General features: G+C 53.8%; 1 protein-coding gene across 2 annotated transcripts; it reads right to left on the bottom strand.

Annotated features, from left to right (window-relative positions):
* Positions 1-552: 552 nt before the first annotated feature.
* On the bottom strand, positions 553-23,680 carry CTDSP2 (CTD small phosphatase 2). 2 transcript variants are annotated; one of them, XM_010993313.3, is made up of 8 exons: positions 23,094-23,678; positions 9,787-9,935; positions 8,168-8,206; positions 7,629-7,730; positions 6,992-7,048; positions 4,874-4,966; positions 4,545-4,730; positions 553-4,351 (listed from the first exon to the last, which is right to left on the bottom strand). In XM_010993313.3, the coding sequence occupies exons 1-8, from the start codon at positions 23,155-23,157 to the stop codon at positions 4,226-4,228; spliced, it is 816 nt and encodes a 271-aa protein (XP_010991615.1). In that variant the 5' UTR covers positions 23,158-23,678; the 3' UTR covers positions 553-4,225. The 2 variants fall into 2 exon arrangements, with proteins under 2 accessions (XP_010991615.1, XP_064347222.1); XM_064491152.1 differs by lacking the exon at positions 8,168-8,206 and having other exon boundaries at positions 23,094-23,680.
* Positions 23,681-26,990: the final 3,310 nt, after the last annotated feature.

Raw genomic sequence — 26,990 nt, 5'->3', positions numbered from 1 at the left:
ATTACACTGATGACTGGAGGCAGGGGCTGCCCGCTCAGCGCCTGCCATGTCCAGGCTGGCGAGGGCCTCCCTGAGAAGCTTCTGGGCATTTCTCAAAGGGGAAGTCTGAGAGATGCTAGGAGCATGTTAGTAGGTCATCCTGTTTTGCCCCTTTGGGTCTCTCTTGGAGTCAAGAGGTCAGTCCAATCAGTACCTGAGTGCCTACTATGTGCCAAGAACCATGCTGGGCTCTGTGTTTCAAGGGTCCTGGTTTGGGAAAGTCAGTAAGGGGCACAGGGGAATGAAACCTCCAAGTCCCTTGGGGCTTCTGGTTCGCCCCCAGAAGTCAATAGGACACCAAGCATATGCTTATTAAGCACCTGGATGACAGTGGCCTTGATTCCACAGGGGGGCCGGGAAGGGCTAACGTAGCCCGACTTCTGTTACCTGAGCAAAACCCCAGTGCTGAGTGCGCAGCTGGTCTCCCAGCCCAGGCGCTCCAGCTTCGTCTTGACAGAAGGGGTTTTGAGGGAAGGAGGGGGTAGTGCCCGAATGAACAACTGAAGGGTCAGCTCCCATTCACAGATGGGTTTTTTAAACCCACTTTTATTAATTAATTGTAAGTAATACAAATATTCCAAAAATATAAACAGACACTTAATGGCGTCCTACATTTCAAGTTTTTGAATACAACAGATTTATCAAACCATGAATCTGTAAGCAAGGTAGTCAGAACCCCACAGCCCAGCCCAGTGGGAAGCAGATCTCCCCCACCCCTCCAAACGGCATCTTGAAGGGGGTTAAGTGGCACGACGTGGAAACGTGTCAAACTGGAGATAAGGACGAGCACAGAAGCTCACACCCGAGAGGAGGGTCTGCCCCAGGGGCGGGCCCGACAGCATTAAAGGAACGGGCAGCGTGGCAGACCTCCGCCTCCCTTCCCCTGCTTGAATGCGAGTATTTACTGGCATTGAACAAATACAAAGGACAAAAATAAAACTCCATTTTACAAAAAAGGCGACTGAGGGACAACAGTGGTAAGTTGAAGACCTGAAGACCTGAAGGGAAAACAGGCTGACCTTCCTCGGACAGTTGACCTGGCTGGGACACGGGATGTGGGACAGCCTGACGGGGGGGTGGGGGGGGCTGCCTTCCTGAACGAGGCCTCAGGAACAGGGCAGGGGCAGCAAAACAGAACAGGATCCATCTCCTAAGGAATGACTGCCTTTAGACTTCCCATGCTTTTAGCACAGAGAAGCTTCTGGGCCGCTGTTCAGAGGTGAATTTATACACTTACAAAATGGTCAAAAGCTTTGGGAGGAAGGAGGGAATTAAAGACAAGGTCCCAGGTTAACTGAAAGCAAATTTATTCAATCTCTATAGTAAGGGACCCATGGGCCTACAGAGTGTCCCCTCTACAATGTGCAGAGTAGAAACTCTTACCTGACCCTTTCCAAACTGGTCCTGTGTCCAAAGCTCCCCCTATGAGAGGGACACGAACATCAGGCTTTTGATTTAGAAGCCCAATCAGAGAGACACACTGTGTCCCTGAAGAGGCACCTTAAAGAACTGAACCTGGCAGGTGGGCAGATTCCTGGCATGGCTTGAACTGGGGCTGACCAGGTGCGCTGGCTTATTACTTCCTGAAGACCAGCCTCAAACAGGAAGGGTTGGTGGGAAACCCGGGAACAGATCCTGGGTGCACTAGCTCTCTCCCAGTCTTGCCCTCCTCCATATGAGTCTGGCCTGATTCCTCTACAGAGCAAGTTTTGCAATCATCACTTGCCCCTAACACACTGTGAAACTGGAAACCAGAATGCAAATAATGACTTCAGGATGGCTCTGGTCCACAGGATGGACCCTGTTTAGACTTATTTGGCCGAGCTGCTTCTCCAGGGGAGGAAGGAGGGGGTAAATGAGAATGTGGCATTTCTGGTGAGGAACTGCAGGTGGGCAGGGCAGGTTCTGATGGGAACGAGGCCTGTAGAGCTGGGGCTTCATGCAGAAGCAGCGGGGACACCCACCAAGCTAACCTGGGCTCTGGCTACGAGTCACTCAGAGCACGTGGACAAGCCTGCTAGGGAAGCAGGAGGCACAGGCTCTTCCTTCATCCAGAAACGTGGAGACCAAAGGAGGGCAGAAAGGCTCCTAGGAACTGGGTAAGCTTAGAGCCTCTTATTGCTTATTCAGTCAGAAAAGCTTGGCTGGACCCCATGGCAAAGATTTGGCCCAAGAGCTATCCCCTTAGGATGGGGCTTGGGAGAGAGGACTCTCCTGCGACATTAGGATAGAGGTCTAGGCCAGGGCCTTAGAATCCGAAGCTCCCGTTTTCCCCCAGGGACGTCGCTCCTGGCCAGGCCTGGGGCCCTCTTCCTCCGCCCGCAGCAGCAGAATCCCACAGGCACCAGGAAATGATGCTAGGAAACAACCACACGGACTTTGGGGACCCTGCTCTGCTCATGTGACACCAAAGGGAAAGACAAGGCCTCACAACCTTGGGACAAGGTGGGGAGGTGACACCACAAAGCTAGAGAGAGAGGCTAGCCAGTCAGAACCTGCTGCCGGTCCAACACCTGGTTTTCATGAAGCCGGCGAGTTCCTCAGACTGGCCCCGTGTGTGGAAATGGAAAAGGGTAACGGGGATGAGTCCTGAGTGGGCAGTGTTCTTGCACCTGAAGCGATTTGCAAATGCTCTGTGACACCTGCCTCCAGGGAGAGCAGAGACGAGGACAGGAACTCCCTCCTGCCCAGAGGGAAGGCGGGGAGGAGACAACCCCCCCCCAGCCCTGGGGAGGCCACGGTTAAGGCAGTGATGCTGAGGTGGGGCTCCCTTCTGGGGGCCCCTTGTGCTCCCAATTACAGCAGCACTTCCCCTTTCGTTTTCCATCCTGGGGAAACATCCATTTTGACTATTTTTTAAAGCATTCACTATTAAGAAACTTTGAAAGCAAAGAGACACGCAAAGCGCAGGTGTGTGAAGGGCTCACTCACACCTGTTACCATTGGCAAGAGGCACGCACGTTAGGCTGGCAAACTAAACGGAGAGAACACCCATCCCCTCGGCCAGGAAACGCAGGAGTGCCTGAGGCCCCGGAGCGCAAGAGCCACAGCCAGGAAGGGTGAAGAGGAGCGCGATCGGCACAGGCCAGGCCCTGCGGGAAGACGCAAGAGAAAGAGCCCTGTCCGAGAAACAGGAGGGTGGGACACAGAGCGCCCTTCCCCAGCCTGGGAACAAAGTCCTTGCACCAGCACCAGCAGGATCCCTGAAGAGCAGACTTAGGGACGCAGTCCCGAGCTCAGTCGCTCTGTAAGCTGAGGGGACACAGACATTCATGCTTTGGGGATTTTCTGTGTCCCTGCACCCCCAGGGCTTCCCACATTCATCTTGGGCCCAGGACTGAAGCTCTGTCAGAAACAAAACAGGCCCAACACTCCATGTCTAGAAAGAATTTTTAAAAGAGTCCAAAGAACGGAAATCAGTTATCTGTCCTCTTCCAGGGCAGGGTGAAGACCTCCTTCCCCACAGGTTCAAGACTATGGCCAGGTGCTGAGGAAGGCAGGCCCAGCACCCAAGCCCTGGGGAGACACGGAAGGGGCCTGTGCCAGGCGCTCGGCCAGAGGCGAGCGAAGCCCTCGGGCCACAGGACCTGACGGCCCTGCGGGCTGGAAACAAGCTTTCATCTTCCCAGAAACATCCTCTTTGTCTGCAGCAGCTGGCCGGAGAAAGGTTTCAGGAAGGTGTGTAGTGGACACCCGGGGCAGCCTCTTACCCTTCCTTTCTCCTTGGCGTAAGCCTTACAACGCTGAGGAAAGGCCGTGGGTTTGGCAACGAAGCCTTCAATAGTCTTCATCCCCACTGAGCTCAGTGGCTCTCAGGGTGACCAGAGAGGAGACAGATTGACTAGGGAAGTCTTGATCACTCAGCTTCTCCCCCAACCTGAAACATTTATATCCCGGGGCCACAGTTCAAGGCCACACACACACACACTCTCACTCTCACTCTCTCTGTCTCTCTCTCACTCTTACATCTCAGAAACCCAACTCGGGGAGCCGGCAGCTCTGGGTAACGCTGGTCTGATTATCTGCCCACTTGGCATCTAACCTGTCCTAAAGCTCTTTCCAATCACTTCTGTTTCCAGGCCTCATCTGGTGAGATGCTCCAGCTTCCGCTCTGTCAGGCTGATCATAAAGGCACAGTGTAGGAAAGTCCCCTACTGGGATGGCCGTTGCTTGGCAGCAGGGAAGGCTAAGGGGCCCGCAGCTGCCCAAGGCTGGTGTAGACATCCTCTGCTCCGCTCAGCTCCTCAAAGATGGGGATCAGGTTCAGCAACTCAGTGTCCGCCATGTCGTCAAACCAAGACTGCACTGGCACCTGGGGCAGGCAGAAGGCGGCCTGCGTCTCCTGGCGGCCATTCCTTCCCGCCCCTGCCCCAAGCCCCTGGCGGCCGGCTGCGCCCCCCGGGGTGGTGCGCTCCGCCATCAAGCCCACGGTTCCCCCACCCCCCACCCTCCTAGGGCAGTGGCTCTCCCACCCTCTGCAGGGTGGGCTTGTCTGCAACACTCACAGCATTCTCTGGGTGGAAAATGTAAGAAGCAGGTGAGTTGTCCAGAATGAGGGTTTTCCTCAGGTCCCTTCCTAGGCGGCTGAGGTCCTTGACGTAACACCCTTGGTGGAACACACAGGACTCACGGAACAGGCGGGCCCGGAATACCCCACACCTGTCCAGCAGATCTGTCACAGGGTCGGCGTACTGGGAGAAGAGAAGATGCTTTTTGTTTGGGTGCAGTCCTGGTTTCCCAGTGGCATCCTGTGGACCAGCGAGGAGCTGCTGGACCATGCATGGAGCTGCCACACCTGCTCCTGGTTCTTTACTCCCCTCCTGCCCCCAGGTACCTTGGCCAGGCTGGCAGTGAAGAGAACGCATTCAAAGAGTTCCCCCATTCGTCTCAGGAACTCATCCACATAAGGCCTCTTGAGCACATACACCTGAGGAAAAGCAGAGAGGCTTGCTCATCCCTGGGAGGGGGAAGCGCCACAGCTTCGGTCACTGTCACCACCAAGAGCAACAGGTGGTTTAACCTTACTCTGTCCAGACCCCCCAGCCCAACCTCTGGGGCCACCTGGCTGGAAGCCTTCTGCCCTAGACTGGGGCGTGGGCGTCGCCTCCTCACCAGGCCTCTGCCGGCTCCGTGGCCCAACCCCGACCCAGCGCAGGAGGAAACGCAAACGCCTATGTCCCAGGAGCCATCTCTGCTTCCGGCGGCGGACCATCAGCTGCCTCCAGAAACAAGTAATCAAGAATAGGCCTCACAGATGGACACAGCCTATCCTGGATTACTTGAATCCAGCCACAGCCTCTGTGGGAGTTTCCTGTCCTTGGCTCTGGCAGGACAGGCAGTCCAGGTCCCCATCAGGCAAAGTTGCAGATACTTCCCGAAACCTCACACCCTCACAGAGCTTCTCTGAAATGCACCAAGGGAAGTGACTTTTTCCTCAGTGACCACAGATCAGACACCCTGCAGTACCTTGCGCTGGTGACCCCCACCTATTCTGTGCTTGCTCCTGCCAGCAGCCACCCCTAACACTCGAGTCCACCTTTCATAATCTTGTACATTTTAGCCTAAAAGGTTCCCTGGCTGCCTGTCCCTCACAGGTCTGCTGTCTATTGCTTCCCTGCCTCCATCCATGTTTCCCTCTCTTCCAGCCTACACAACAGCTGCCAGAACCATCCCCGCAAAGTTCCTCTTCCCCCCGCCACTCCTTGCCCGGAGAGCACGTGCCTGCCGTGACTCTCCCTCCTGGAGGTGGCCCGGACTGGCCCCGCCGGAACCCCCAGCTCTAAGGCAGGAACCCTCTGCTCCAGGTACCACAACTGGGCCTCCTTTCGCTTGCCATTTCTTCAACCTTCAACAAGTCCTTCCCTCTGCCTGGCTGTTCATCAAGCTTGGCACCCTCCCACCACTCACTGCTGAAAACCCACCTTCAGCAGGTAGATGGCCCCCCCACCCCTATTTTAATCTCATCCCTTTTCCATCACTCACACCTCCCTTGTTAACACGAGCTCACAGTGTGTATCTGCCTGGTCGAAGATACGCCTTTGTCTTTTCCCTGTGGGATTTGTACATCTCTACGCCCTCACCTAGACTGTAAGGGCTGCTGGGCAGAGTCCAGCGCTGCGCATGGTGGAGCACCTGAGCTGGGAGGAGGGTGGAGGGATGTAAAAAAGCTTCTAATGGACACAGGACAGTGATGACCACCCATGGACACCTCAAACCCCATTTCCCTACAAGTAACCCTTCTATTTGATCAGGCCAAGAAAATAAGCATTGGGGTTACCAGGGCATTGTTCCTGATGGTCCCTGACTCTCAGGCCAGCTGGCAGGCCTTCTGAGCAAGCGTCTGAGGAAATGGTTTTTCATTACCAACACCACAGGATCCTTAACCCCGGACCAAGCAGGTTATGCCTGTTCTTACTTAGATTCAAGTGCTCTTTGATAGATGTGAACTGACCATCTACTAGGGCAAAATCCAGTGTAGGGACCCCAAGGCAGGGGAACTGGAGAAAGCTTTACAGAGAAGGAGATGTCTGAGCTCGAGAGGAACAAATCCACCAGCTCGATGGCAGGGGTGGACAGGGGAGGAGAGGAGACCGCTAGCACTGGCCTCCTTGCCTGTAGCAGGCAGAGATACCGACTTTTTAGGATTAGAGAAAATGTAATACATCATGTAACAGTGCTGGCCACATACAGGGCAGGGGAGATAACTGAACGATAACTATTAATATTATTAGGTAATATTTAATTTTAAACAGCTTGGCTGCAAAGAGAAAGAAGGTGACAGCTAGCGAGGGATAAGAGGCTGAATTTTTTAAGATGAGAAAGCCTCCAGTACGAAAAGTACCAATAAAAATGGAGAGGCTGAAGTTGCAGGAAATAATCAACCAATGGAACACAAGCCCAAGGGGCGGAGGACCCCGGGCCACTGGGCTGGGCGCGCCGGCCAGGGGCTCACCTGGTGCGTGGTCCCCTCGATCTCCACAGGCACTATGAAGTCAGCGTTGTTGATCGGCTGGAAGGCAGAGGAGTCAGTCAGCACATGGGAAGGGACAAGAAGCCTGGCCACACCCTAGTCCCTGTCACATCCACTACCCCGTCCCCTGGGAAAGGCAGGGAGGGACAGATCTCAGAGGCTCCAGGAAGCTCCTGCGCCTCACTAAGTGGTCCTCACCCCAGGACAGGGTGCGATACCCCTTGCGGTTTTTCCCTACTTCCCACACCCACAAATTCTACCTGAGCTGAGAGTTTCCAGGCCTTTCTGAGTTAACAAACATCCTGATAAAAGTGCAAGGTCCAAGGCTGACTTAACCTCTCTTTGAGGCCTGCCCCGCACAGAGCCTGGTGGCTCCTGTGCTGCGTGACAGGGTCAGCTGCAGCCTACTGGCAGAGACCGGGGAGAGTAGGGGCTCCCACTCAACACTGCCTGGTGGGGCCTCCAGGTATCCGCGATGCCAGTGTGGCCAGATGCCAGGGTCCGGCTCTCCCCCTTCGGACCACTCTTCCATCAGCTTCAGGCTGCCTCACGGCACCTGGAGTCGGGCTCACAGTTCAGCCCAAGATGGGTGTAGGCAGTGTTCCAGATGTGGAGTTACCTTAAAGGAGCTGTGCACAAGGGTTTCATCCAAGTCAATGACCACGCAGATTCTTCCTTGATCTTCCTCTGTCACCTCTGGAAGCAGACAGGTCCCTGGGATCTAAAACCAGAGCCAGGCTACTGAGATCTGCCACCAAGAAAGACTAATTATTTCCCTCAGCAGAACTCTGGGAAGACCTGGGCTCACCAAGGAGATGGAAGACCCCCACTTCAGCCCAGGAAAGGGGCCACTCAAATGCCAAGAGTAGAGAGGGAAAAGACTGAGCTGGCCCCATGCTCCCGCCTCCCTCGGGGACTGTGAAGTGATCTGGAGATGGGGGATGGAAGCCGGGGCTGTCCTGGGGTAGAGACCAGCTGTCCCCCCACAATCTAACGCCTTGCACACAGCGGGCCCTCAGCAAGTATCTGGGACAAATAGCTTCCCAGGGCTGGGAGGTAGCCAACAAGGCACCGAGGAATGAGGGCATCACCAACGGGGTTAGCAGGGACCACAGGATTTGGGGGCTTCTGAGCACATACCCTGTCAGATTCACATACCTGGTAAAACTGGTACTGGAGACACTGGAGCAGATCCGACTGTGGGAGAGAGGGGGGGGGGTCAGCGCCGGCCCGCCAGCACCTTCCCCGTCTGTCTAAAGCCCACTGCGTTGGCCTCAGGCCTGGAGGGGAATTTTCTCCCCAAAACCCCAGCCCCTGGGAAGGTCCTGACATGACAGAAGTGACTTTCCTTAAGAGCTGGGTATGAAAGGGGAAAGACCAGAGCCTCTTTTCCACAAGAGGCCTGATGGAGGATGGAGAAGGCAGTGCCCATGTTCTCAGCTGCCACCGCCTAGTTCCTCTGAGGAACAGGGAACTCGGGCAGCTGATGAGGCGCTGGAGGGAGAGGCAGAGCCAAAATCACAACTCCTCATCTCGGGGGTGTAGCCTCTTGCTTAGTCCTCAGTCTTCTCTTTGAGAACATGTGTTTTCTACGTCCTACTTTGGGGGGTTTCCTGGGGGAAGGGTGGGTGTGGGGCCCCTACAAAACCTAAGTAAGCCAACCCGAACCCACACTGCGGGTCCCGGAGTCTGAGGGGAGGTGGAGTGCAGAGAAAGGCTTTTCTCGTCTTTTGCCAATAATAAAAATGTTATGGTTGTAAAAAGTAGTAAGTGATCTTAATGGAAACCCTGAAGAAAAATTAAACTCTTGGCACTTAGAAAAACTTAATGCTGGCATTTTAGTGCCTTTCCTTCAGGCTTATTCTGGTAGTCTTTTTTCCTCGTGATATATAATTTTGCATTCTGCTTTTTGACTCAATGTTATAATTCAATACTTTTCCACATTACTGTGAACTCTGTAAAATTACTCGTTTAGTAGTACTGTACTGTTGTACTTTGTTTAACCATTTTTCCCTACTGAATAAGGAAGTGATTTTCATCAATGTATATGTCTTTAGCTTGGTTTTGAAACAGAGAAAGGACAGCTAGACCTGTGTTTTGGAAAGAAGTACCAATGGCACTGGGGGCAGAATGATTTCTGTCCCCACCTTTGAAATGCCAGACATATCTTCTGGCCTTTATGAGAATCAAAAATACCCACACATTTTCAAATGTCCCTCACAGGTACAGGTGAGACTGCTGGAAAGGGTTATGGAGTGTGACGGAATTTCAACTCCTTGGTTCCCTGAAAGTTGAGTAACTTGGAAGGTATCTTTGCAAAGTGAAAAAACAAGTCACAGGACTTACAGCCAGAGAGATCTGAGTTCAAACCCTGACACTCATTTATTACCCATTAGCCCTTCAGAGGCTGCATAAACCCTCTGAGTCCGTTTCCAGGTCTGTGGGCAGGAATCCTCTGACTCTCCCTGCAGGGCTGTTGTGGGTCTCAGGAGATAATATATGCAAAGTGCCTGCACCATTCCTGGAAGCTGGAAGGATATGGACTGCAGGGACCGCAGAAACCCGCAGAAACCACAGGGACATCCGATGGCCCACACCACAAGTGCGAATCAACAGGAAGAGGATGGACTACTACTGGAAGGAAAAAGGGCCTCCTCTGGGCCAAAGATCTGACTCAGGCAAGGCTGCCTTGCCCACTTGCCATGGTTGCAGGGACCCCACCCCCACCCCCCAGCAGTCCCATCCTTGCTGGCATCACACCACTGTGCTCCAGCTACCTTAGCAATGGTGTTGGCTTCCTCCTTGTACGTGGCGAGCTCAGTGGAGGAGCTTGACTGGCCAACATGCTGGGCACGAAAACAGCAGAAAAGGGCCTTGAAGATGTTACGTCCACGAGGTTTCTTAGGAGAGGACCTGGAGACCAGGCCTAGAGTGGAGGGAAAGACAGAAGCATCAGCCGCAGGGCACTGGTCCCCATGTACCCCCATACCATATCCCCTCTGGTCTGTCAGCTCCGCCGGGGCACCTGGCACGTGCTTGGCAAACAACCAAATATAGTCAAGAGTGAAATGTACATGCTTATTCCAACAGCTTCTCTGTAAAGCAGAAACAGCAGGAACCCCCAGTCCCTGGCTTAGGAAATGAGCCGCAGGGAATTTGCTCTGCATTCCATGGCAGGGAGGGGCACTGAAATATGGGGAGAGGTATAGAATCCACTCTGGTAAGCAGCACACTGAGGGAACCCTCAAAATCAATTCACAGAAACAAAAATCCTCCCCAACTCCAGTTCCCAGAAGACTACCCGTCCTGGAGAAGGGAGTAAGCAACAGCCCTCACGTTAGGGCAGTCCTCGTCTGCGACAGCTTCCTTCAACTCCAGGTCAGTGGCAGCACTGAGCCCAGACTACAACAGACTAGAAAACAGAACAGCTGTGGCCCCAACAAGAAGCAACAAGCTTTGTCCACACCCTTGTCTCCTTTCCACAGTCCAGCTACTTTCCTTAACACTCCCTCCCCTCAAAGACCACAGGCAGATTACCCTCTTGGGACACACACATCCAGCGCTGGGTTCTAGGCTGATGTCCCTGCTTCTAGACTACAGCTGCTAAGTCCTGCCTTGACAATTCGGGCTTTGGAGATACAAAGCCATTGCAACGGGAGGCTCAGCAAGGCAGCCCCCGAAAGGTCAAGCTGATACAAAAAGCTATGGGCATTACAGGATCAACCAGGAATGGACTTTGGAATAACTTTTCCAAGTTCCTTTTATTTCAGATGAGCTGTTCTGACATCTGTTGAGCAAGACTAGGAAGACAGGATGGGTACTGCGGCCAGGAGGTGGCGCTGCACAACCGCCGCCAGATGGTCCTCATTCTGCCCCGGCTAGGGCAGGCGCAAGGCCTAAGGATGAAATCCGCCCGCTCAACTTAGAGCACAGGGCGAACTACTGTGCGGGAAAATCAGCACCGGAAGTGCCTCTGTCTTTGCGGGGCGGGGTAAGACAAACAACGTACCGCTGAGGACAACCTTCCCTGTGTTGCTAGGTTTGAGAAGGGAAGAGGGAGGCAACGCGGTGGGCCCTCAGGAGCAGGGCTGAGCTCCCTCGGCTCAGTCCTCAGAACATGCGCTTCATCTGCGCCTGGAGGCAGCCCCCGTGGAAGAGGTGATGGGAGGGCCGTTTAACACCCAGCTGCTGGCTGCCTGAGCCCCTGGAGAGGAGAGAAAACCAAACTCGATTCCCCTTGGCTGAGGGTGAGGAAATGGCCAGTGACCATCCGTCAAGTGGCAGTCAGCACGGCCCCAGGACAACCGACTCAGCTCTGACTCCAGGTGCAGGCCAGGCACCCCGGGCCGGTTCGGTCCAGAGCTCTCTCCCCCCACTCCTAGGGTCAGACCAGATTCCTCGACACTGGTATGACCGTCAGAAATCTTTTAGAAAATGATCAGGCTTCTCCAGGAATTAACCTAAAAACCTAGATACCACTCTGGAGCTCTTGGCCCTGGTGGTAGAACCAAGATTTCCAGGGACTGGGGAGTTTGTCCTGAAGGAGGAAGTTGCATTGGAGACCCTGCCCCAGGCCTCCACATCAAGGAGACAAACTTGAGAGCAGAGCCCCACACTTAGAGACAGCAAGATGAGCGGTTCCTTGGACTTTTTCCTACTCTGAATAATCTATGCGGAAACTGGAGGGAAAGGACAGCTTCTCCACCTGCCTGTACAGCCCATATTCAATTCCAAGCTCAGGGACTCAAGCAGAAGCTGACACAAAGCTCCAAGACCAAAGCTGAACCATCGCTTTTCCTTTGGTTTATGGTTTCTTCACGCAGAACCACAATCAGAGGCTTAACCCAGGCACCGAGCCTTTCTTAAAAGGCCACACAGCCCAAGCCTTTCCTGAAGAGAGGCCATCAAGATGCACTCAGCATCTTAGTGACAGACGCTGTGAAGGCTGAGTAATCCTGAGAGGCAGGAGGGTTAAGGGGCAGCTGCCTGGGGCCACGAGAGGCCCCGCCAGTGCCCACCGCGGGAGACCCCACTTCAGCCGCAGACGGGGCGCAGGCTCCTCAGCGCGCTTTGGACTCTGCAGGGGAGGAGGGTCTTCTCAAAAACACAATGTGACCAGGCAGCCCCTGGGCCTCAGAGACCAAGAATGCCTTAACCTCGGGGGCAGGCGATGGGGGAGGGCGCTCCAGAGCTGTAACGGCAGGGTGGGTACCTGACGTCCCTCACTGCCCCTGCCATTGGAGCCTGCTGCCCTCAGCCCTTCTCTGGGCTGCCCGTCCTCCTTACCTTTTACAAACACTGCCACTGAGAACCCATCAGGGCCTCTCTGGCCTCCCCCCCAACACGGCGCCCTCCTGACAGAGCCTGCAGCGGCCTCAGCTGGGGACATTAATCGGCTTCTGGTCTTCTGAGCAGCAGGTGCTCGGTAACTGTCACTTCCACAGAGCGGGGGCCTATGGAAGCCTTCATAGATTTGCAACTGCCTAGAAGGGTTAGAAAGGGCTCCTCTCTGTGATGAGAGGGAGGTGGGCTCTGAGGAGCGGAGCACCTGAGGCAAGGCCACTTGGTCTTTCTGGGCCTTGGGCTTGTTAACTGAGCACTGATAATGGGCCAAGCCTGTGTTAAAATACCTGACATCATCACTTCGTTTAATCCTCACTACAAACCCATGTGCAGGCACCAATCCCCCATTTTACAGACGGGAAACTGAAGCACAGAAGGGTAAGTAACCTGCTCGAGGCTACACAGGTAGCAGGACAGCAGAGCCAGGATTTGAGCCCAGATCTCCCTGAACCCAGAGCCAGGGCCCTTCACAAGTACAGCTCGGGCACCGGGTACCTTTACTCCTGCAACAACTGGGAGATGGCGGGGCCTCTCAAGTTCCCTCAGAGCATTTCCTCTACTCCTCTCTAGGCTGGGCTGGTGAAGAATCAGCTCGGGTCCAGCCCCCATTCTGTGCTGCCCTCTCGGGCAGTCCAGAAAGGTGCGAGGGTAGAACAGTACAAGGCGACGGGACTGCACTCGGGGCTGGCTTCCCCCCACCTCCAAGCCCTGCCCTGCACCTGCTCTGGCCGGCACACACCTCTGGGAGACCAAGAGGACAATGGAGGAGGGGAGGGGGAGGAGCTGAAGCCCGGAGCCTTGGTTCAAGATCCACTTTGTAGAGTGGGTTTAAGGGTGAGGGGAAACACACAGGAGAGTGGGATGGGATCTGAGACTTGTGTCAAAGCCTTTCAAAGGACTCCTTTCAGCCAGCGCTTGGCATTGTGTCCCTGACAGCCAGGTGCAGGTCACCCCCACCCCTCTGAGTGTGATGGGAAGGGGCACCGGCCCCGCCTCCCCAGGAGAGGAACACCGGCACAAGAGGATTTGCAGGCGGGTGAGGATTTCACTGCACAGTTTCCCCAGTGAGGGAGGGCAGGATTCCAGTGGGTGCCATGCGGCCCCAGAGTCAACTGCTCTTCCTCCTCCGTCATCCTCCTGCTGCCTGCTTTGTGGACACTCAGCCCTCCTCTCCTGCTCAGCTGCTGATGTGCATCTGATCTTCCTGCTCCAAACATCTGGTTTGGGGCTGGATGTCAGAGAGGAGCAGCGCACACCTAATGAGGGGAGCTCTGGCTTAAGGAGAAAGTGCACTGGGAGCCGAGAACAGGGGAGCCAGGCCACCCCTCTAGCTCACTGCCTTGAGGCTTCCTCCCGAGGCAGGGTGTGCAGAGAAGGGGGCCTGTGGGAGGCATCGCCCCTCCCCCACTCCACGGGTCACCTGGGCCGAGGTCCAGGCCCTGCCAGTTACTGACTCGGCACACAGCCTCTTACAGCTTTAGTTTCCTCATCCATTAATTGTGAATACCAGCAAGACCGCTCGCTCTCCTAACTCAGAGGGTAAACAAAACTTACTGTTGCACAGTAACGTGCTGGGCAGACTAAAGCCAAATGCTGTGCTGGCTTTAATGAACTATCTAAGGGGAGATGACCACTGCCTGGCAACCCTGTGGGCCTCGTTCCAGGAAGCAAGGAGCAGGAGATCAGGGGCCGTCCTGTACCCAGCATGTTGTTGAAGCTCAAAAACAGAAGATGAGAAAGGTGCCAGGGACTCTGATCATGAGCAGGTTTCAAAAAGTCAAAACCACCCCTATACCCTCTCCCAAATTTACTACAAAAGTTGTTTTCCTGTTGCAAACTCCCCAGCTGGTATTCTGCAAATACCAGGAAAGCAAATGAGGCCGTTCCATTTGCGATAAACAGTGCCCTCTCCCCTTGCCCCGCCACCACCCGCCCCAAGAAGCACCAGTGGGGACACCGTTTGCCTCTGCCCCTTAAGAAGCTTGTGCACACACATGAATGTGTGTACACATGCACATATGTGCGCACGCGCGCGCACACACACACACACACACACACAGATGAAGAAGACTGGCTTTGCCAGGACAACACTATTTTTAACCTTCTTCTGAAGGTCAGGTTCAGATATCACTGTTGCCAAGAACACAGCTTCGTGTCCCAGCAAAGGAACTCCACACATCCGCCTGGGATTCAGCAGAAGGTAAGCTCTATCTATGGCTGTCGGGTTTCAACAAGCCCATTCACGTAGAAGGATGCTTTCTTGGTTCAGCCCTCAGAAGTACTTCCTTCTCCACCATCTCCCATCCCCCACAGCAAAGGCTTTAGTCTGGCTATCACTATAAAATGGCCTCTCGGAGGGGCCTCCCTCCCCTTAGCTATTGGAGGAAGGAGAGTATTTGGAGCATTTCCGGCCTTTCTTGGCCAGCTGCCTGGGCCTTGCAGCCAAGACGCATCTGATTGGGGCTCCCCATGGAGAGGAGTCCTCCCAGGTCCTCAGCAAGGGGCATCCGTGCCTTGGCTAAGGACAGGCCCTAAAGTGCCAGGTGGACGGAAGGGCTCTTGGACCAGCAGGTGAGTCGGCAGGGGAACAAGAAGGTGAGAGATGCCTAGACATCTCCCACACCGAAAAGACTGGAAACAATAGGGAGGGTGCACCGGCTGCCACAGTGCTTAACTGCTGACACTGCTCTTTAGGTGACAAGGCAGGCGGGGCCTTACCCCGCTCACCACCAGTTCCTAAAGTCCCAAAGAGCAGCTGTGAAGCTGACAGCATGGACTTCTAAAAAGTCATTTTAGCCCTGCTGTTTGGCTCACACCAGCATGTTCTACACTAGTGCCCTCCTCGCGGCCAGGTCGTCCTACCTACGCAGCCACCTCCATTAGTCCCCCTTCCCGGGCAGAAGGGCTCCCTGCCTCTCTCTTCTAAGAAAGGAGGACTTCCTTCAGTTCTGTGTCCTTAATGCCACCTGGGGGGTGGGGGCGGGGAACCCAGGCCACTCACTACCCTACCTGCCTTTTCCGGGCCCTCTTCAGCAATCTTGCCACTGATCTCAACATAGGACCTCAACTTTAAGGACCTTCCCTCAAGAAGGACTCAGTTTTGGGAGCAGAGGATTCGTGGCAACTTCTAAAACACGACCTGTCGATTTCAGAATCAGCCTTTTGGCGGACGCCCTCCTGCGCAGCTCTAACGTGCCTTAGAAGCATGCTTGGGTAGGGGTGGGGCCCCCAGAAAAAGCAGCAGGTCCTGGACTAGCGGCAGGCTCAGCCCCTAGCCCGATACCAGAATGTTCCTGGTGGATGTCAGGAAGCGATCTGATGCCCTATAGCAGCAGCAGGGACGGACCCGAGGTGCCATCCAGGGAAACCCAAAGGACTGGACCCTGCCCGTTTTATGTAGCTCCCACTAGGGCAGGGACGTCATCCTGGGGAACTGGAAGCCAAACTTGCCCACCTTGAGCCTCTCTCCCCTCAAGGAGGTGCTGAGAAGACCCCTGTGGGAGGCTGGGAGCTAAAAGAAACCTGCCAGCAGGACACAACACCCTCTTAGTGGCTGTTTCAGCCCCTGTCTTGGCTTTCTGCCCAATTTCTGGAATGCCTGGATTTGGTGAAAGATCTGAAGAATCCAGTGCCTCTTTCCCTTCCAGCTATGCAGCCTGCTTTAGGTGACATGTGTGAGAGTGAGACGGAGCAAGAGGAACAAAGGCACAGAACAAAGCAAGGGACCCTCAACCATCTCTCCCCTGACCACTGAACAGTGGTCACACAGGTGCCATGGACTTGGGTTTAAACCCTGAATCAGCCACATATAAGGAGTGTAGCCTTGGGCCTTAGTTTCACCACCCATAAAATGGGAAGACTAACATTACCTGTTTCAAAGAGCTGTGAGAATTATAAGGTGCTCAGGGTGTGTCCTGGCCCTAGCAAATGCTCAGTAAGTCTCAGCTGCGAGTCATTCAGTACAAAGCACTTTCCTACCCTTATCTCAGTCTCAATCTCAAAATGTTCACATTGAAACAGACCATAGAAATTCCTTCTCATCCCAGAGGTCACACAGAGGTAGTGGGAGGGCCAACCCAGGGAAATGGCCGTTTCCGGGATTCCACAAAAAGCAATCACAGTCTCTCTCTCACACATACACAGTCTCTCCTTCTCTCATTGAGGTTGGCCAACCAGTTCCTTCCTTCCTTCCTCTCGTGGCTGGCCTCTGCAGAAGGACTGGAGTCTGCCCGGGAGTCTGTCCTGCCTGCAGAGTCTCTCACCAGCTTGGCCCACATCCCAGCTGCACCTGGGACCAGCCAGCCAGTACAGGTGTGTCCACTGAGAGAGCACTGGACTGAACGTCAGGAAGCCTGGCTCTGGCCCCACTTCAGCCTCTCAAACAGCCCTGTATTCTTGCCTAAGGCACACCACTCTGGGTTCAGTTTCCCTACAGGCCAACTGGGAAAGGTCTACACTGCAGGGTGTCTCACAAGGTGATTTCAGATCACCTGAAGCCTGAACAGGACTTTTAAAAAGTGGAATGCACAATGCAAATGAGGCAGTTCAGGTCAGGGTTAGGGGGACCCTGAGCCAGGCCTGGCTGACAGGAACCAGCCACGTTCCCACTGATAAGGTGCTTGGGGTTTCCTTACCTATCAGGTGGGGATCATTCCTATCTCACAAAGTCACTGTGAGGCTTAAGTGAGATACTAGACACGAAGCGCTCGGGCAGTGCCTGCCCCACGGTAAGTGCTCTACAATACCGTCTGTGGTCATGACTGGGAAGTGGCAATCATTACTCTGTCCGTTCACGTTCAGCAAACTTTTGGACTCCCCTTTAGGAACCACAGGATCTTTAACAAACAGCAAAACTGGATCCCTCCAGGAACTCCTCCTGCTCAGGGCTAAACAGGCAGCTGGGGCCACTGCTGCACTCACCTGGCTCTTCTCCAGGGACACCTGTCAGAATCACGGGGAGCATTTGGAACACACGTATGCCTGGCCCACCTGCTCATGCTCTGATTCAGTAGGACCCAGGTGGGGTCTGTATTTTTAGAAAGTGTCACAGGAGATTCTGATGTGTGTCCCTGGCTGAAAGCCAATGTCTAAAGGTTGCCAGTGGTCCCTGACTAACCCTTCCAGGACTGGAGGGTGAGTCAGCCAGCATCCCCTTGGCCCTTTTCCCCATCTCATCTCCCCAGCTCAGTGTCTCCGCAGGTCTCGGAAAGGACTTGCGCCTCAGGGTCTGGTTTTCCTTTCTAGGGGTACTTGCTCTATTCTATCATCGAGCCAAAAGATCCAGGTCTCACTGGGGTTGGGGCCACATTTGTTCCCCAAGGACTGTGCAGGTGGGAGAGAACAAATTCTACAGGATGCCAAAGCTATTTACATGTCAAAAGATAAAGAAAATATTGAATAAAAAGAGAATAAGAGCAAAGTCTGGTTTGGGGTAGGGGGGTGGGGTGGCAGGGAAGGACCAGGAGCACCAGGGAAGGGAAAGGAAATGTCAGCAGGTCCACTGAGAGATCAGGTTCAAGGTTAACTCCTAGAATAGCTGACGAGTAAAACAGGACATACGTGCACCTCCCACCCAGGAGGCTGTGCGCTCACCGGAGTACCCATCCCGTTATGACAGACCTGGTGCAGGCACTCTCAGACCCGAAGGCCTGGGCACTTTGGCAGACAAAGCAGCCCTGTACTAGCTGGCTTCTGGTCCAGAGAGGCTTCCAGTTCTAAGTCAACTTCTCTATTTTGATTTCTACTAGTTCCTTCATAAGATATGCATGTTACTAAGCTCCTCTGCATTCCAGTTGGAAACTACTCCTCCATTTCAGAAGAGGGAGGGAATCATGACAGGGCCACACCCAACCCCATGTCCCCAGGAGAAGTGAGTTAATCCTGTGCTTCTCCAACTGGCTGGCTGGAGACTGGGTGAAAAGCAGTTTAATGCTGCTTCTGTACTTTCTCAAGGTTGTACCCCAAAACCACAGAAGCAAAGACATAGATTAAGAACATCTATTTCTCTTCAATACCCCAGTTTCATTTTCTCTTTGTTACTGGAATTCCCTAAAAAAAAAAAAACTGACTCTCACCGGGTTCATTAACTCTCAAAGCAAATGCAGAGAACGTAGCGCAGTTGTCTCAGGTCTTCACTGTACCCACTTCCGAGGGGCCGAGCAACTGCGCAAGAGGTTTAGACTTCACAGACTCCTCACAGGAGGCGCGTGGCTGCCTGGCCTCCTCCCACCCCCAATGCCTAGGCGCTGGGCAGAGAGGCAAAAGCCCCAAGGCATGTGCTACTTGCATTAGTGCAGAGAAAACCCCATCCCAAGTCACAGGGACACAAAGAAGGGGTCTGTGCAGCAAGGCTGTTTGCAAGCCTCAGAGGCTGACCCTTCCAGAAGGCCCAAGCCCCCACATCAGTGTCCCTTCTGACCCCTGGCCACCTGTCTTTAACAATAAAACCCCCAAGACAGTGTGCTGTCTGCACTGTGTCCTTGGGGGAATGGAAGAGGACCGCAGCGGTGGTCTAGCTGTCTAAAAAAGAAAGACGTTAACATTAATCAATTATCTACCAAGTACCAAGCATTGCAGAAGTGTAGAGACCAATACTCCTACTTTACAGACATGCCACTCAGCACACCAAAGTGATTCTTCAAGTCTCGCTGTGAACAGGGAAAGCAGGGATTTGCACCCAGGCCTGAAGCAACCAATTTTGCTCCTGGAGCAATTTTTCTGAACACTTTTAACTGCTGCCCCTGCCTCCTTGTCATCCCTTCTTCATCACAAGGGCCAAACTTCCCAAGATGGGAATAAAAGATAGTAACTCAACTTACCGGAAAGCTAGGAGGAAAAAAGTTGAGAAAAAGAGGAAGGGATACACACACACACACGTATGTATGTATGTATGTATACATGTATGTAAATCCATATTGTCTTTTCTTCCCCATACTTAGTTACAAACACATGTATTAACTCTCCACAGAAAGGCTGGGAGCATCCACTCACCTTGGCCAGAAATGTGACTTCCATTGTATTTACCATTTTAACAAAGTCCGTGATCATAAGGGATTTGGGGATTTGGAAGGTCCCACCAAGAGGATGAAACGGGACCTCTCTTCCACCCAGTTTAAGACCCCTGGAGACAGGAGTCAGGGCCACCCCTGCCTCTGCCGTCTCTGGAGGAGTTCTCATGGCCACTCCTAGGTCCTGCTCCACTGTGAGCTCAGTAAGTCAAGCTCAGCAGCAGAACTGCCCGCTCCCAGGCCCGGACTGGGGGCATTTCACAGACGATGCAGCCCAGTTAGTGGGGCTCCCTTGGGTTCCTTCAAGAGGAAGGAGACACAAGCTTAAGTCACCACACAGGCCCCTATCTGACTCGAAGGTGGGGAACAATTGCAAAGGAGACACAGGAGCAAGTCTCAGCAGCCATGAAGGGGCCAAGGCTGAGACTGGGCAAGGAAGGAAGAGGCACTAGTGGGGCAGGAGGAGCGAGCGATGACGTGCACCCTGCACCCACAGAGCAAGCTAGGGAAGAAAGCCCCAGAGAGACTCAGTCTAGGATTGTCATGGTAAAGGCCTAGTTACAACTACAGTGAAAGGTGTTTGAGCTTTTTCAGGCAGAATATGCAGAATTCCTCCCTTACGGGGAGAAAGCAAGAGCTAGAAAAACCAGTCACCACCCTAATTCTTAGGGATGGCAGTTACAGGAACCTGTTGTTCATTTCTCCATGCGAGAAGACAATCCAGGCCATCAGCATTGTCTCCCTGAAAGGAAGGGGTGTCACAAAACAAGGAAGGCCCCGGCTCCCCCAGAGGGGCTGTGGCTCACTAAACCTCTAGAAGAGGCCGCTTTCCACCTTGCTTCACACTGGGAAGTGACAGGGTGGGTTTGTTTCTTTGGCTTCTTCCCACCTAACCCCAAAGCCCAGGGCGCAATCTCTCATCTGTGGACGTGACACCCTTGTACGAGGCTCCAAAAAGTGGCCGTTTTGGGGCCACATTAGCTTTTTTAACTTTTGATATTACACATAACCCTGTCCCTGCTGTACCAGGAAGCCATTTCACTCATCTGTCTGGGAAGATGATCCAATTTTGGTCCTTTTATCATCAATGCTTTCAGCAACTTTGCTCTACTTCCCCTACTGTAATTACTTTTGAATCATCAACACACCCAGCCAGCCTTAAAGCTCCGAGAATAGAATACTAAAAAAGAAAAGAATAAAAAAGTACCAAAAAACTTGCAATGGTAAATAACTTCACTAAAAACCACCCAAGCTAGAGGCAATTTTTTTTCTCTCTAGAAATTTACTTTTTAATAAACTGCCTCAATACTTTCTCCCCTTTTTCTAAAAGGAGGCAAAGCCTAGAGATGGGACATGGTGGAGAGTGGGGAGGGCAAGGAGCAATTTACTAGCTTCTTAAGGAGATAAATAAAACATCTGCTCCCCACCCCCACTTTTCTTTTTTTTTTTTTTAAGAGGTGGGATTTGTTTGTTAAGTGATGAGGGACTCTGAAAGTTGGCCTGCTGGTTGCTGGGTACCCAAGCAGCCTAGGAAGAAAGTATGTCTTCTCCGGAATGCAGTCAAATTACATGGCGGGAGAGAGAGTCCCATGGCTATTGGCTTCAGAATTCAGATTCCTCCAGGGATAAGTCTGAAGGACAAACCATACACAAAAAAACCGTAACTCCAAGAAAATTCAACCAACATCAGCAGCTGAGCACTGTCAACAAGCCAGCTGCTTGCTTTCTGCTGTCATCTATTCTGCTCCCCGCCACCGGCCCTAGTGGGTGAAACTTCCAGCCCTGATTTGTAAGTTGCCCCTTCAGCAGTCCAGCTTCCCCTCAGTCCTGGTGTAGCCCCCTGTCCAGGAAGGCACCCTCCTGAGCCCCTACAGGAAGAGAGGACCAGAGTGGGGACACTCAGGGCTGCTCTTTCCTCTTTTCATCACAGTGCTCCCTCTGGAATCCTTCCACATCCACATTTGCTCATTTCAGGCTAGCTCTTGGAGTCCTTTCCTGGGATGAGGTTGGGAAGAGAGTGAGAAGAGTCAGGAATGAGGTTATAAGCACAGAAAGCCTATTCTCTTAAGACCTCAGCACAGCTGAGCAGCCAGCAGACAGGTGAAGCTGCAGCCTGGTTAGTGATGCAGCCAGGAGAGCAGGAAGTCAGGGGCTTTTTAAAGGTTTGGGATCTGAGCAGGCAAGGCTTATTTAAAGAAAAGCCAGTGATGCAGGAAGCACACACTACCCTTCCCGGCTATTCCACCAGCAGAATTAGGGAAAGGCTGAAACCACCAGCCAAGCTTCTTCATCTCTAGGCAAGTTGGGGGAGCTCCTTGGGACCACGAACCCCAGAAATAAGTGATCTGCTGACTAATGATGCCAAATAGGGACATGTGGGGCTACAGCAAGCCCCAGAGCTGGCCTCCCACCAGGCTCTAGGCCTCAATATGTTCAATTACTGAGCACTGGCCTTTCATGCCCCGTTCTAAGGGGGTCGGGGGGAGGGCAGTAACGCTCTGAATTTGGTCCCAATAGCATGCTCTCCTCAGCCTCAGGGCCAGGTGGCCCCAGTCCTGGAAGTTCTCCAAGAAAAAAAAAAAAAAAAGACGCTAGTCCTTACTCCCCGCGGAAATTCTGTCCGCTATTTTAGACACATTCCTCAAGGCCCTAAGAGGAACATAGGGGAGGGGGACAGAGTTTCGGGGCCTTCACCCGGACCAAACTCAGAGATCCCACCCTCGGGCCCAACCTTCCCCCCGTCCCCAGGAGAGGCCTCCGCCTCCTCCCGCTCCCGCCCCCAAGCCCACCCCAGAGAGGGCCCGAGACCCCCCTCGTGTCTCCACCTGACCCGCAAGAAGGCGGGGGCCACGAGCCGCTGCCCACGGAGAACTCGCACTTTTTCGCTGCGCGATTCAGAAACACGCCGGGTCTGATGCCATCCGGCGAATTATGTAACCAGGGACACCGCTCCCGGGCTAAACAAACGCGGCTCTGTGTGTGCGGCGGCGGCCCCGGGGAAGCGCACCGGGACAGGGAGGGGCTCCGGCCGGGCCTCGGGGTCGCGCTTGTTTGTTCAGCGACAGCGGCAGGAGGCGGCCCAGCGAGAGCCCCGCGCGCCAAGGTCCCGGGCCCAGCGCAGGGCCGCGGGCTGGCCAGGTCGGGTCCGCCAGGGCTCGGCCCCTCCCCCACCGCGGCCGCCCCCGCCTCCGGGCGGTGAACTTGGTCCCAAGTCCCGCCGGACCCCGTCACCGCCCGCGGCCTGAGCGACCTCGGGCTTGGGGGAGCCCGGGAAGTGATGGACTCCAGTCCCGGCTCCATTCCAGATCAGGACCGCTCGGGACCCCTCTGTCCCCCTTCCCTCCCCACCCCTCTCCTCGCCGTTGTCCGGCAGCTGCGCGATGTGGTGCGATAAAGTGACGAACCAACCCCCCCAACTCTGGAGGGGACTGAAGCGACTCTCACTTCGAGCCCTACCCCTCTGTCTCTCAGCCCGGGGGTGGGGGGGTGCAGGACTCGGTGACAGCTGCGCGGATGATGCCCCTCCCCCTCGCGCGCTGGGAACCGGGGGCCCGCGCAACCCTCACCAGGTCTGAGTGCGGACCGGGACGCAGGGGTGGATGGAGTAGGGGGTCTGGTCGGAATCGCCTGCTCTGAGCCTCGGGAGGTCAGAAGTCGGAACTCGGGTTCGGGGCTGTGCTAGCCCCCTCCCCGCCCGGGGGCGACGCAAAGTTTTGGGAAGTTGCTGCCCCTACCTTGCTTGGTGAGCACCAGGGCGTCTTCCCTCCGCGCCTGGGTGATGATGGAGCCGTGTTCCATCTAACAATCCCGCGGGCCCGGGCTGGCTGGGCGGGAGGACGCGCGGGCGCACAGGCTGGGCTGGGCTGGGCTGGGGGGCCTGGGCGGGGGCCCGCTCCGGCTCCGGCTCTAGCTCCCGAGACTCCGACTCCTACTGCTGTTCACATCCCTGCTCTTGTTCCCTCCCTGGGCCGGGAAGGGAGGCGGCCTGTACGGTGAGCGGGCGGCCCGGGCAGTGGCTCCCTCGGGTGCCCCCGGACCCGATCCCCCGGCGGCAGCTCCGGGCTCCTCAGTTTGGGTCCAACATGGAGAATCCGGAGCGAAAACAAGAGGAGGAAATGGGACACGGGGCGGTTTCCAGGCTCCCCCCTCCCCTCCGTACTCCAGATAAACAACCCGCGGCTGCAGAGCCCACCCCCGCGCGCCTCCGGGCTCTGGACCCGGCCTCTCTATAGCCCGCCGGCGCCTGCCGCCTCGAAGCACCGTCCTAGGCCCTGGGCCCCTCCACCTGTGAGCAGCCCGGGCTGTGGAACATCTGGAGCTTTGCTATTTTGTTACGGAAAAAGCGAATCCCCGATGGGGGTGGGGTGGCGGGCGGGCAGGCTGGAGGGGGAGACTTGAAACTGCTCCGGCGCTCCGATTGGCCCTCTCCGAGAAAGGGGGCGTGGCCCCTCCTTACTATGCGGTGCGAGGACCCAACAACATTCCAGACGCTACGGCCACGCCCCCTGGCCACTCCCCCCTCGCCAGGCTCCGGCCTCCCAGTCCCCTCGGCCACACCTCCTTCCCAACTACTTAAAAGGACACTCCAAAGCTCACGTTTCTTTACTCCGTGCAGGAGTGTTCCCGTCCGTGCGTCAGTACTCGGGTAAGGTGGAATGGTTCCGCCCTTCCGTAACCAGGGCAAGCCGCGAAGCCTAACCCAGGTCTGGCCAGGATGAGAGAGAGGGTTTGGGCAGTTGCCTTACTTCCTGCTTGGCTCTCGAATCGTCGACCCACTGTTTCAGATAAGAGTACAACCATCGAAACCTGAAAGAGATGTGTGTGTGTAGAAGGACTCAGGACTGCAGAGTATCAGAATTAGAACTGACCTCGGGATGGTCTGATCCCCACAGTTGAAATGAGACATGAAGAGCCAGGCTTTGCTCAAAGCCACTCACTTATTCCCGTTCAGGGCTTTCCCTCTTCTCCTCCTCCCAATCCAGGCCTCCCCCCTCCCCCGCAGTCCCAGCCTCAGTTTAGATGGATAGAGGTCTCTAAGGGTAGAGCTTCCGCTCTGTGGACTCTCGCTGCCCTCCCTCCTTGCTTTTAGGCCCCAGGCACCCTCCGCTGGCTTTGACTCCTGGAGTCTCACAAACCTCCTGCTCAGGATTGTAGGTGAGGGATATACATTTGTTCCCAAGAAGTGGAAGCTCCAGAAAGTCAACTTTCAGCCCAATATCAGGTCTTTTCCAGTGAGCTACAGCTGTCCACAGGTGACATGGGCTGCCATAGGCTGCCATGACTTGTTCAAGTCAAGGCTGGTAAGAGGGATGTACAGTGAGATTGTACTGGGTGACTTATGAGCTACTTCCAACCCCAATAGTCTATGATTCAACTGTACTAACCCTGCCAAGGAAGGAACTTTAAGGAAGGTCAGGACTTCTCTGGTCCCTGGGAGGGTCGGGGCAGCTGACGACCTTCCTACTATAGTTCCCATTGCCCCACCTGCACCAGGTCTCACTGGGGGTTGGAAGACAAGCAGGTCACAGCTAAACTCTACAGATACTGTCAAATACCTTCTCCCCATGGGGACAGGTGAGGTGGTGATGTGTATGTGCCTGTGTGCCCTAACAGTGCTCATGTGTACCTGTTCCTTCTGTTCCTACATATACATACACAAAACCTTTTTATATAACACCACTTTAATTTCTCCAAAATGAAAGTAGCTGTTACAGAAGATCTGAATGATGCTTATGTAACTTTAAACATTGAGTTTGGGTAGATACTAATTCATTAACAGAAGGGAAAAGGAAGAGTTCTCACATCTTTACCTTCCATCATTATCTAAAAATCATTAAAACAAAAGGATTCTTAAGGTTAATCTTCAATAGGCAGGTTGCTAGGGGGCCTTTTGGGCCCTGCCCCCACCCTCTTGCGGGGTAGTTCAGCTGCAGTGGGAGAAGGAGGAGTGAAGGCAGGAACTGAGGATTGAGGATTGAGGGATGCCTGCTACTCCCAGCTCTGGAGTGTTGGGCACTTAACCTCTTGACCTCTCTGCACTTCCATTTTCTTGTCCATAGAGAAAATCCCTCCCCCTTTTATAGCTTACAAAGTACTTTCACATACATTTTCTGTCTCATTTGATCTCTTACTGCTTTGAGGTTGACAGAGCAGATATACCCATTTTGTAGGTGAGGAAACAGGGTCTGGAAAGGTTAACTGACTCACCTAAGGTCTCACAGCTTGTTAAGAAGAGGAGGCAGGGCTAGAAGTTGTCTTTAAACTTTAAGACTTGAATCTTACACCTTACCATAGTTCCTTTCTTATCTATAGGATGGAAGAGATATTAGAACCCAGTCATTGACTTCTTGCTAAGAATGGCTGACTGCCTCACCTCCTCTGGGAAGCCCTCCCAGATACCCACTCTCACATCAGAGCTTTCTAGCCTCCTACATACTCTCTCAGAACACTTAGCATCATGTTTTGCAGACAGTTTGCTTACTGACTTCCCAACCAGAAGATGAATTGAGACTGTATTAAATTCATTTTGAATCTAGCATAATGCCTAACACAGAGCAGGTAAGCTTTCTTTATCTATTTGCTATACTAGTCTTGACTCTATGTCTTAACCAGTGTTCTGAACGAGGGGTTCGGTGACCCACAGCAATAAACAAATTTTGGTAGCATGGGGAAATATATTCAATATCCTGTAATAATCCATAATGGAAAATAATACAAAAAAGAATAGATATATGCATATAACTGAATCACTTTACTGTACACTAGAAACTAACACATTGTAAATCAACTATACTTCAATTTAAAGGAAAAAAGGAACACGTTTTGTATTGTGAGATGGCTAAAGCAAGTTTCATGGGACAATACTTATCCTGCTATGTGTGTGCATTCTGATGCTTTCTATTTATTGCATCCTATTTCATTTGTTTTAAATGCTGGCCATGACTCTCTAAATGGATTTCACGACTCACCACCAGGTTGTGACCCCATCTTTGGAACCATACTGCTTTCATCTCTGCATGCTGTGGACGTCTTCTGTGTGTAGGGCTCCAGCTATCCCTGAAAGACACGCGGGAGATAGCCCTCAAGTACCTCTTGCTCTGATGTCAAAGAAAGGTTCATTTACAGGGAAACATAGAGAAGCCCTTCTAAGGCCAGAGGCACAAGGGTGCACATATAACCCAGGGTGGAGAGGTCAGATGAGAGAAAGGTCCCAGAGAGGCCTGGTGAGGGCCTTTGTGCCTCCAGAAACTACAAAGGCAGTGGCAGCTTTATTGGAGCCTGGAACACAGACTGGCAGGGCCTGGACTCATGATGCCACGGGCTTCTCCCTGCTCTGTCCCCAGATTACAGATCTCTGCCCTAGAAAGCTCTCTGGGGTCATGATGGACCTCTTCCCTACAATTAAGGGGGTGGGGGAGGTGAAACGGCTAACTTCTGCCTCAAGCAGCCTGGTAAATAACCTTCTGCCTCCAGGCCCTGGGCCATCTGCTGGCTGTGTGACTTTGGGTAGGCTCTGTTTAATTATGTTCAAGGTTGGTAGCTGAGGCCAGGGCTCTCTAGGCCTAACAACTCTCCCAAAAGAAAGCTTATGGACTATCTCTGGTCACCTACCTGTTCCATCCCATTATCTC

The sequence above is a fragment of the Camelus dromedarius genome, chromosome 11 (assembly GCF_036321535.1).
Source record: "Camelus dromedarius isolate mCamDro1 chromosome 11, mCamDro1.pat, whole genome shotgun sequence".
Lineage (NCBI taxonomy): Eukaryota > Metazoa > Chordata > Mammalia > Artiodactyla > Camelidae > Camelus > Camelus dromedarius.
The sequence above is the reverse complement of the archived record's forward strand: the minus strand, read 5'-3'. Positions and strand labels throughout refer to the sequence as shown.

Coding starts and splice junctions, on each gene's coding strand:
- CTDSP2 (XM_010993313.3), bottom strand. CDS start 23,157: ATGGAACACGGCTCCATCATCACCCAGGCGCGGAGGGAAGACGCCCTG. Junction 8,207..9,786: donor AAGCCAACACCATTGCTAAG/GTAGCTGGAGCA, acceptor TCTCTCCCACAG/TCGGATCTGCTCCAGTGTCT. Junction 7,731..8,167: donor TCCAGTACCAGTTTTACCAG/GTATGTGAATCT, acceptor CTCTGGTTTTAG/ATCCCAGGGACCTGTCTGCT.